We start from the raw sequence: 11,311 nt of genomic DNA, 5'->3' as shown, positions 1-11,311 counted from the left end.
TGGCACATGGTTGCGGTATCGAGGCAGAGACTTGGTTGAGAGTGGCTTCCTGCTGGTTTGGGATCAGGTGCTCCTGTCAACAGACAACCACCTTTAGGCACGCATACTCTGCCGGGTCAATCATTGGGTCACTCAACCTGTCAGGAAATGTAGAGGAGATTTAACCCAAAAGCAGAGCAGCAGAGACATCTTAGCAATAAGTAACATCTTACTAATAAACTGCAAAATTACAAGCCATGAGAGGCCACAAGAGAGAACAGATACTTAGCACAACAAGGCAATTGAAAACTTGGTTGAAACTGGTTGGTTCATGTGAGTGAATAAGAATTGTGGATGAGAGCTGGCTGATGAGGTGATGAGTTGGAAACAAGTGGCAGGTGACTTTTGTTAGCTGGCTGGAGACTGGAAGGAGCCTACACGTGCAGGCCTGAAAACACCAGAAGTTTATAAAACACTCTGGGAAAACTGCACTTTGTTCCAAAATTATAACAAAAGAGAAAGTTGGCAATAAATGAGCCAAAATTCATTAACTTGCTTCTTATTAAATGTACATTATCTTCGTTATTTTCCTCCACCTCTGTCTACAGGGTACAAAGACTGGGACTATAAGGCAAATTTAAGGCAATAGGACATATTGCCTGGATACCTGATGTCAGCATTGAGCCAATTCCTAAAATAAAAAAGGTAAAAAATTCATTAACGCCGGAGTTGGTTCTCGGTCAAAAATGGATGAATAAATCTGGCAATGTGTGCATTGATCCTTGCATATGCTACATCTTTTTCATAATTATACTAGTATTTTCAATGGTTTATTAACATTGCAGTATGCCTGCTCAGTGACCCTTTTGTGACATGTTGCAATAAACTTGATTTGTAATACTTTGCGCGATTAGTTAGGAAAGAGATTACATCATATTTCAGCAGTTTCAAATTGTTTGCTAATTTAAACTGTTGATTCACTTCTGATCATGCTTTCTGCATTCCACAATTGAATTTTCACCACAGTCAATACCTTTGTGTTGGTTCTAGGTTGGTTCTGATTTCTTTTGGAGAGAGTTCATTCCAGTCATTGTGTTCTGCCTTCGACACTGGAGAAGAGCGGTCAGTGTAACACTATTACAGTGCCAGATGTGAGATCAGGGTTCGATTCCTGCCACTGTCTGTAAGAAGCTTGCATGTTCTCTCTGCAGTCAGCATGGGTTTCCTGTGTGTGCTCATATCTTCCTCCCATATTCCAAGGAAGTACGGTTAGGGTGAGCGAGTTGTGGGCTTGTTATATTGGTGCCGGAAGCATAGCAGCACTTGCGAGATGCCCAGCATAATTGTTGCAGATTAGATTAGATTAGATTATGAGGACACACAGTCCCCTTTTATTGTCATTTAGTAATGCATGCATTAAGAAATGATACAATATTCCTCCGGTGTGGTATCACAGAAACACAGGACAGACCAAGACTGAAAAACTGACAAAAACCACATAATTATAACATATAGTTACAACAGTGCAAGCAATACCGTAACTTGATGAAGAACAGGCCATGAGCACGGTAAAAAAGTTCAAAGTTTCTCGAAAGTCCCACATCTCACGCAGACGGGAGAAGGAAGAAAACTCTCCCTGCCATGCCCGACCACAGTCCGACTCTGAGTCGTCCAAAAACTTCGAGCTCCGACCAGCCCTCCGACACCAAGCAGCAAGCACCATCTCTGCCGAGCGCTTCGACCCCAACTCCAGCCGCCAGCAGCAGGCAAAGCTGGGGATTTTGGGGCCTTCCCTCCAGAGATTCTCCATCGCACAGTAGCAGTGGCGCAAACCGGGCATTTCAGAAGTTACTCCAGATGTTCCTCCGTGCTCTCATGGCTGTCTCCATCAAATCAGAATTGTTCATGGTACCCTATTTAACATTGATATGACGCAAATGACACATTTCACTGTTTGCATCGACGTACATGTAACAAGCAAAGCTAATCTTTAGGCGTCTTTCTCATGAGGAAACAGCAAAGAAAGTAGAGAAAATCAGGAACAACAGGGTAAGTGAAAGGCGGGCATTGTGCAGGAGCCTAAACTTACAATGTGTCATTGTGCAGCACCTCCTCTTCTTCAAAGTTCCCTGGGGAGGAATTGACAGTGTTTTGGGTTAAGATCCAACATCAAGATTGAGCATAGAGAGCAAAGATTGCAAGTATAAAGGTGAGACCGGGAGGGATGAAGTCAGGGCTGACATGTAGACTAAAGAGGGGTGAAGGATAATGGGTAGATGGAGTCAGGTTCATGGACGGGGGTGGGGGTGGCGGCTGGAGATGGAAGGCAGAGGCCACTGGATGATAAACTAGGTCACAAATGTCACAAGCACTGGATTCTAATAAGTAAGGAAGGTGATAATAGGAACAATTAAGGGAGAGATGAAGGGGAGATAGACCCAGGTGGGGGAGGAGATAAGGAGGGAAAAGTGTGTGGATAGTGAGTGGGTTGAAAATATTTAAAAACATAGGGAATGGCGGCTGGGTGGGGGTAGGGTGGATATGGGAATGAGAACAAAAATGGGAGGACTGAAAATGGATCAGACGAAGAGGGAGGGAAACACAGGAGGTAAAGATATCTTGAAAATGGAAAATTCAATGCGCATATTATTGGGTTGTAGATCATCCAGGAAATACACGATTTGCCTTTCTGCTTTCTTCACCCTGGCAGTAAGGAAGGCGAAGGACTGATAGATCAGTGTGGGAATGGGAAAAGGAGCTTGGGATGGCCATTACAGACAGAGCACAGGCACATTGCAACCCTGTCACAGAGTCTGAACTTGGTCTCACCAGTGCAGAGGAGGACACATTGGGAGCACTGAATGCAGTAAATAAAGTTGGAGGAGGTGGACTTTCAAGAGAACCATGTAGAAATATTTCCTCTTGATACCAGCAGGAAATATAGAATAAGTTTGTATATTCATAGTCATGTTTGAAATACCAATTGAAATGCCAATAACATTTCCTTGTTGCAAAAAGCTTAATTATAAGATTTTGGATAAGATGCAAAACCTTTATTTTTTCCAAGATAAAATATGTCATTTGAAAATTAAATATTTAATTTTTTTGGTTACTTGTTAAAGAGTTTTGTAAGTAATTATGCAGCAATCTTTCTAGTCCACGGAATCTGTCGCTGTAGCATGGAAAATATATGCAGGAGAGGGAAAACGGGCAGGGACAATACATTAACTAATACAACATAATCAGCTTTTTAAGGTGACACAAAATAGATGAGTATCTGATTAAATATTCTTTGTCTTACTTGTAATGCTCGTAAAGGTCAGATGGACTTACTTAATCATAGAGAACTGTCAGTTTGGCCATTCCTACAGTTACTTAAAGATTCCCATCCCTGTGAATGAAAGGTGCTATTGAAATATTGCTGCAAATATTGCTCAGGTAACAGTCCTGTCTCCCTTATAGTAAGCTTAGTGAGGAGCTAATAACACCCGATCTTGTGTTCACACACTTCATTCTTAGACCATTCAACCAATCAACAGCTGGAAACTCCTCATTTCCACCAACTCCATCCAATCCTTACATAATGCCTCAAAACCATCACGTAATCTATGACATGTGATCCATCAACAAAAGGTGTGCATTATTCATGAGGAGCTCTTTAGACAGATGGTGTTTCAGCTTTCTACCTAAACATTCAATGGTTATTGCATAATTTAGAAGTGAGCGTATTGCTTGTCAGAACCAACGTGTGACTGGAGTGCAATATTAGAGTGAAACATGGACTTATCTGTCTTGCCAAATAACAATCATCCTGATAAATTTCTGCAGTTAGATGTAAAGGCATTGAGTACAAGACCTGGTTTTGGTCCAGTTGGTTTCATGGGTCTCTCTGGAGCAGTTCTGCACAGTCAGCAGTGGCACAACCAAGTCTATTCACAGGTAGGAGTTTTGAATGATTCTGATCAGTGTCTTAATTCTTGTGATGAGAAATGAAAATAAGTCTTTGCAGAATTTTGTTCTAATATTCTTTAACATTGTAATTAAAATAATTTTGCTTAAATAATAAGGATGGAAACTTCTGCTGTAAATGACCCCTTAGTTACAAACATGACCAGGTTGCACAAATAAACTGAGTGGAATTGAATACAATTGATCCTTGCAACTACTAACAATTAGCTGTATCAGTGCGCTAAATTTTTTTAAAAATCAGCTCGACGCTTCCAACCATTACTGAAAAAGAAACATTAATTGCATCTGATTTACTGTATGATATAAATCAATGGATTTTAACAGATCACAAATTAATTCTGATAATAATGCAGTTAATGCACTGTCTTCCAGAGTAAGCACCAAAAGTTAGCAGGAACGGTCGGCTTGCAGTGGAAGGATGACTCCCCGGTTCTCATCGATGAAGTACTGAACCAACATATCACTCCTCTAACCTTGAAGTCAACCATTAAGAAGAATCCTCTGTACAAAGACTGTAGGCTAGTTGAAGGCTGGGGACAGAGCAAGGCTCAACCTTCTTGGACAATTCAGGACTATGACAGACAATCAATGCAAACAAACTTAGCAATGCATCTAAACAAGGTGATATATTATAGAAAAAATCACGATGGACAGATACTAATACATTAATTTCCATTGCTCTTTTATCAAATATCATAATGTAAATTGGACATAGAATTGATTGAGAATTCTTAGAGCAGCAGAGGCTTGGAATCATTGATTGATTATAAAAACTTTTCAAACAAAAGAAGAGAGACAACATGATAGTAAAAGGATTTAGAAAGAATATTTTGGTGTGTTTGCAAAATAGATTAAGTATCTAGTTCAGGGGAGTGCAAGAAACAGACAGTGAAGTGAATGCATGGTAGACCCCAGAACGCAGTGAGCATTATGCCATGTGGAGGAGAGTAGCTTGAAGTTGAGCTCGCTGGGGAAAAGGCAATTCTGGGTTGAGTGTTGTGTTAGATTGGATTAGAGAATTTAAGGTAAGGGAACACTCTGGAGACAGTTATCATAATATGATAGAATTCACCTGCAGTTTGAAAGGGAGAAGGTAAAATTAGATTTCTCTGTATTACAATGGAGTAAGGGGAATTGCAGGGGTACAAAAGAGGAGCTGGCCAAAGTTGTTCGGATGGGGAAACTAGGAGGGAAAACAGAGAACAGCAATGGCTGGAGCTTCTAGGAGCAATTCAGAAGGCACAGGACAGACACATCCCAAAGGAGAACAAGTATTCTAAAGGGAGGTTGAGGCAACCATGGCTGACAAGAGAAGTCAAGGACAGCATAAAAGAGGGGGTATATAATATAGTAAAAACAGTGGGAAGTTAAAAGATTGAAAATTGTTTTAATAACTAAGAGAAGGCAACTAAAAAAACAATGAGAGAAAGGGTTAAATATGAACTTAAGTTAGCCAATAACATAAAAGCAGATACTAAAAGTTGTTTTTCAGATATATACAGTAAAGAGTAAAAGGGAGATGAGAGTGAATATCAGATAGCTGGAAAAATAACACTGAAGAGGTAATAATGGGGAGCAAAGATATGGCGGATGATCTGAATAAGTGTCTTGTGTCAGTCTTCACATTGGAAGTTACCAGCAGTATGCCAGAAAGTTGAGAATGTCAGGTGGCTGATTGGGGAGCTCCAAGAACGGGAACATATCGTCATGCGGAACCACAGCTTTTTGAGTGTCCCTGTAGAATTCAAGAGCAGGGAAGTTATGCTGCAACTATATATGGTACTGAGGACTGCACGCAGTTCTGGTCTCCTTACTTGAGGAAGGATATACTGGCTTTGGAGGCAGTGCAGAGGAGGTTCACCAGGTTGATTTTAGAGATGAGCGGGTTAGACTATGAGGAGAGATTGAGTTGACTGTGACTGTACTTGCTGGAATTCAGAAGGATGAGAGGAGATCCTACAGAAATATATAAAATTATGAAAGAGATAGATAAGATAGAGGCAGTTGTTTCCACTGGTAGGTGCAACTAGAACTAGGGGACACAGCCTCAAGGTTCAGGGCAATAAATTTAGAATGGCGATGAGGAAGAACTATTTTTCCCAAAGAATGGTGAATCTGTGGAATTCTCTGCCCAACAAAGCAGTGGACGCTACCTCAGTAAATATATTTAAGACAAGGTTGGATAGATTTTTACCTAGTAGGAGAATTAAGGGTTATGGGGAAAAGGCAGGTAGGTGGAGATGAGTCCATGGCCAGATCAACCATGATCTTATTGAAAGGCAGAGGAGGCTCGATGGGCCAGATGGCCTACTCCTGCTCTGGTTTCTTATGTTCTTAGATCAAAGATCCTGTTAGGACACAAGCCATCCTGAAAAGGAAAATACAGCTATTAGATAGGAAGAATTCAATTGTTTTGCTGATGAGCTGGGAGAAATTGCCCACTGGTGCCATCTTTAGCTCCACCCAATGAGATCACTGTCATTCTTCTAAACTCTAACAAGTACAGGCCTAGAGCTATCAAACACTCTAAATGTCCTAACATATTTATATACTCACTGATCTCCTGGTCCTCCATATCTTTTTCCTTATAAAAACTGAAGCAAAGTACTCATTAAGGATCTCACTCACCTTCTCTAAAACCAAGCAAATGTTCCTCCCTTTATCCTTGATGGTCCCATCCTCTCCCTAGTGATCCTCTTGCTCTTGATCTATGTATAGAATGCCTTGGGATTCACCATAATCCTACTTGCCAATGGACTTTTTATGGCCCTCCTGGCTTTCCTAATTCTTTTCTTTGGTTCTTTTCTAGCTTCTTTATACTCTTCATGTGCTTCATTTGATCCTAACTTCCAAAGCTTTACACACTTTCCCTTTTTCTTCTCGACTAAATTCATCGCCTCTCTGGATGTCCAAGGTTCTCTTATCTTTCTATCCCCATCCTTCCTTCTGACAGGAACATACCTTTTCTGTACTCTGTGTAATTGATCTTTAAATACCCTCCACATGTCTGATGTGGACTTGCCAGAGAAAAGGTGTTCCCAATTAATGTTTCTTAGTTCCAGCCTAATGCTCCTGTAATTTGTCCTACTCCAATTTAAAGCCCTCCCATAAGGACCATACCTATCCTTATCTATAGCTATCCTGATAGTTAAAAAGTTGTGGGCACTGTTCCTTAGCTGTTCGCCCACTGAAAGGTCAGTCAGCTGGCCAGGCTCATTACCCAACACCATGTCCAGTACAGCCTCTCCTCTCATTGGACCATCCACATATTGATTTAAGAAACCTTCCTGGATACACTCAACAAATTCTTCTCCATCTAAACCCCTTGCTCTAAGAAGGTCCCAGTTTATATTAGGGAAGTTGAAATCACCTATGACAACAACCCCATTATTTTTACACATTCCCTTAATTTGATTTCCTATCTGTTCCTCAACGTCCCGGTGGCTATTGGAGGGGGGAGGGGTGTTCTGTAATACAATCCCTTCAGTGTGATTGCACCCTTCCTATTCCTGAGTTCCACCTAAACGGACTCAGTGTCTGACCCCCCCTCCATTATGTGACCTCTGACTGCAGCTGTGATACAGTCCCTGATTAGTAGTGCAACATCCCCCCCCCCCCACTTTACTTCTTCCTCTATCTTCTCTAAAATTTCAAAAATCTGGTACATTAATTACCCATTCCTACCCCTCTCTCAACCAAGTTTCAGTAATGGCTACAACTTAGTAGATCCTTGTACTGATTCATGATCTAAGTTCATCACCCTTACCCATAGTACTCCTAGCATTAAAATACGATGTTGTTCCTTTTCACACCTTGTGACGCATTGGGCGGCATTTTTGCCATTTCCGTAGCAGTTGACTGTTTTATTATGAGGCCGATTTGCTAGCTTGACCCTCAACCCAGCACGGATGGAAAGCGTGCATTGAGTTGGCCGGATTCGAACTTGGGACCATTTGTTTTGAAGTCCAGTGCTGATGCCACTACACCACCAGCCAGCCAGCATTAAAATATACACACTTCAAACTATCCGACCCATCACACCAGTTACTTCGATTTCTGCCTTTCAAAACTTTCCCTGACATCTGTCTTCTGGTCCGATCCTTCCCTTACTGACCTGGGGTTCTGGTTTCCAGCCCCCTGCAAAACTAGTTTTAAACTCTCCCAAGTAGCATGAGCAAATCTCGCAGCCAGGATATTGGTTCTCCTCCAGTTCAGGTGCAACCCGTCCTCTCTTGCACAATCACCCCTTCCCCAGGAAACGTTCCAATGATCTAGGAACTTGAAACCCTGTCCCCTGTACGTCTCTGCAGCCACTCTTACATCTGTGCTAACACCCCATTCCTACCTGCACTAGCCCATGGCACAGGGAGTAATCCAGTGATTGCAACCTTGGAGGTCCTTCTCTTGGGCCTCTTTCCTAAATCTATATACTCACTGCATAGGACCTCTTCCCCTTTTCTGCCTATGTCATTGGTTCCAACATGCACCATGACTTCTGGCTGTTCCCTCTCCCCCTTGAGAATATCCTGCAGCCACTCCGATTCATCCTGGACCCTAGCACCAAGGAGGCAAGTCACTATCCTGGTGTTCCTTTTGTGGCCACAGAATCTTTTTCCTGTCCCCTAACTTTCGAGTCGCCTAGAACTAGAGCACAGCTTGACTTTACCTTTTGCTGTCAATCCTCAGAGCCGGCCACAGTGCCACCAGCCTGGCAGCTGCCGCCATGCCCCAATGGGTCATCCCGCCCCAGCAGTATCTAAAGAGGTATAGTTGTTGCTGAGGGGAATAGCCACAGGGGAACCCTGCACCGACTTCTTAATCCCCTTACCTCTCTTGGTGGTCACCGAAGCCTGCACTCTGGGTGTGACCACCTTTTCAAAAGACTCGTTTATAATATCCTCAGCCTCCTGAATGACTCACAGTATATCCAATTCCAGCTCCAACTCCTTGACCCGGTCAGTCAGCCGCTGGTGTTGGATGCACTTCCCGTAAATATAGCCATCAAGGAAACTGTCAGGTATCCTGAATTCCCACATCCGACGGGAGGAGCTTTCGAAGCTGGCTACTCTGCACTAAAAAGGAAAAAGTCTTGCCCCTTCTTAACTGTGCCTCTGTCTGTTCATGCTGAAGCCTGTTGAGCCAAAGCCTTCACACTCTATCACTAGTTTAATCAAACAATGGCTGCTCCGCTTGAGTCTAGCCTCCTTCTATTTGCAGCTCAGTTTAGACCTCCGATGCCAACTATTCTTGCGCCTGCACAGCCCAAAACGACTGGCCTTGTCCGGATATGCTCCTTCAATCCTCTCTTTCCCGACTTCCATTGGGCTCTGGCTTTGACACCTAGAGTCACGTTCCTTGCATCTGAGCAATCTTTTTTTAACAAAAAGATGCATCTGTAATGATTTCAACCATTTGATTTGATTTACTTTCATTCAGGAGGATCCCAATGACCTGAAGTTTTGGCTGGATGACATTTATACACCAGGATACGATTCTTTACTGAAAAAGAAGGAGGCTGAACTGGAAAGAGCCAAATGCTGTAAATTAGTAATTGTGATAGTTCTGGCGGCTTGCATTTTAATCACTGTAATTACTGTACTATTAGTTGTTGTCATCTACTAAATTAGTTAATGTAGATTTGTGTAAAAAACTTCAGTAATCCTGTTCATGTTATACATAGGTTCTTAAAGTAGCACTGGTCATATTTGACAAGGCTAGTTTTTCAAATGAGTATCCAATTTATCTCACTCCCCTGCTCTTCCCTGTTAGCCCTGTAAACTCCATCCTTTTCCACCATCATTTTGTGATTCCGGTTACCTTAACTTTGCATCCCATTGCTGTCAATCATCCTCTCCCTCTTCCACCCTCGCACCCTCCTCAACAATTAAAATATTAGCTTCTTACTATATTCATATTATTACTATCATGTATTAAACTAACACTCAAAATTAAAATGCTGATTAACAATAGAGCTGAAAGAATTCTAAATCTCATGTTCTTTATAAGTTTACTCTAACTTGCGTAAACATATGACATGTTTGTCACGTACATCATGCACAGTTTAATTAAAGAGAGTGAAATAAAAAAGATGGATGTTCTAACAGTTCTCCATGACTCTTAGTATTCATTATTTTCCTGGCACTATCAACAGTTGGAACAAGAAAACTCTATATATTATAAGTTGGAGACAAAGCTGTATAGAATGGATCTTGTGTAAATTAAAATAAACGGATAAGCTGTTGAGTCAGAAGACCTCCTCAAAAACTGACAGATCAGGCAACTGCAGTTGTATACTGAGGCACCGGCTGCTTTGCCCAGCACGGTGACTGTCATTCCTGAATAAGTACAAAATGTTTCATCCTCCTCAGTAAATTCAATTCCTTTTCTCCTGTTCCTACCTCCCATCGTGGCGTACAGCACTCTTGGGGTCCTGTTGACCTACATTCCATCTAGTTTGTTTTTGTCTGCCATGATGGACACCAACGTCCCCTTAGGCCCCCTTATGGTGGCCCATTCTGTGCTTTGGAATGAAGAGAATAGACTTTTATCATAAGTCAGAGGGGTAAACCTGAATGTATTTCGGGACATTGCCTTAAACCATCCCACCAAGATTTGTAGAATTCCACTACCATGCCCCTGGCATCATGACATGGCCACAAGCGTGTCAGTGCTAACTAACACTGGATGAGCCAGAGGTACCCGCTGTTCTCTACCCTTGGAACATGGGACCCGAGCCAGGCAACTCATCTGAGCTCTGCACAGGCTCACGAGGCCAGCTTTAGTGAATTCTGGGGGGAGGACTGGATATGAATTCTCGAGTTACTTAAGGGTGGAAATGTACATAATTCACAACCACCAACATTGAGTTGGGGTTTCATTTTAAGAGGCTGGCCTGATTACATAAAGGATTTGTGGTGGGTTTTGCATTCAGTTTTTTGGTGTTCAATAAATGAATTGCTATGTCTTTTCTGAAATATAAAACACCTCCACCTTTTTATCTCCAAAAGCCTACAGCGTGATCACTCAAGTCAAGTACGATGTTCTCCTTTTTTATGCCGTGGACCAATATCATGAAGTAAGGAGTCTGTGGACCTCAGGATGGAAACCCCTGTCCTAAGGGGTTGTCTTTTGGAGGACCCTCAAGTGGCTGTAGAGGTCGATCTGGGATGTTAGGGTGGATTCCATTAATGGAGAGCACCTATGCCTAACTTTGTTTAACGTGGGGAGGCTGAAGCACAGGCAGCCACCACAAGTGTCCTTGACAGATTGAGGACCGCGTCCAGTGCCATGGAGTGCAAGACAACAGGGGATCAGCTGCATCCTCCTTCCACCCTCACCGCAGTTTCAACCCGGTTGCATTAGA

The 11,311-nt window shown here is 42.3% G+C and overlaps 1 protein-coding gene across 1 annotated transcript; it reads left to right on the top strand.

Moving 5' to 3' along the window:
* The first annotated feature begins 3,756 nt into the window (after positions 1 to 3,756).
* LOC134357489 (major intrinsically disordered NOTCH2-binding receptor 1-like) lies at positions 3,757 to 9,570 on the top strand. Its single transcript, XM_063069116.1, has 3 exons — positions 3,757 to 3,918; positions 4,321 to 4,569; positions 9,388 to 9,570. The coding sequence occupies exons 1-3, from the start codon at positions 3,757 to 3,759 to the stop codon at positions 9,568 to 9,570; spliced, it is 594 nt and encodes a 197-aa protein (XP_062925186.1).
* The last annotated feature ends 1,741 nt before the right edge of the window (positions 9,571 to 11,311 follow it).

The sequence above is a fragment of the Mobula hypostoma genome, chromosome 16 (assembly GCF_963921235.1).
Source record: "Mobula hypostoma chromosome 16, sMobHyp1.1, whole genome shotgun sequence".
In the NCBI taxonomy this organism is placed as follows: domain Eukaryota; kingdom Metazoa; phylum Chordata; class Chondrichthyes; order Myliobatiformes; family Myliobatidae; genus Mobula; species Mobula hypostoma.
The sequence above is the reverse complement of the archived record's forward strand: the minus strand, read 5'-3'. Positions and strand labels throughout refer to the sequence as shown.

What these genes read in the sequence shown, in the direction of transcription:
- LOC134357489 (XM_063069116.1), top strand. Translation starts at nt 3,757, where the DNA reads ATGGACTTATCTGTCTTGCCAAATAACAATCATCCTGATAAATTTCTG. An exon ending in ACAACCAAGTCTATTCACAG is followed by an intron (nt 3,919 to 4,320) that starts GTAGGAGTTTTG and finishes ACTGTCTTCCAG; the next exon opens with AGTAAGCACCAAAAGTTAGC. An exon ending in TAGCAATGCATCTAAACAAG is followed by an intron (nt 4,570 to 9,387) that starts GTGATATATTAT and finishes TTCATTCAGGAG; the next exon opens with GATCCCAATGACCTGAAGTT.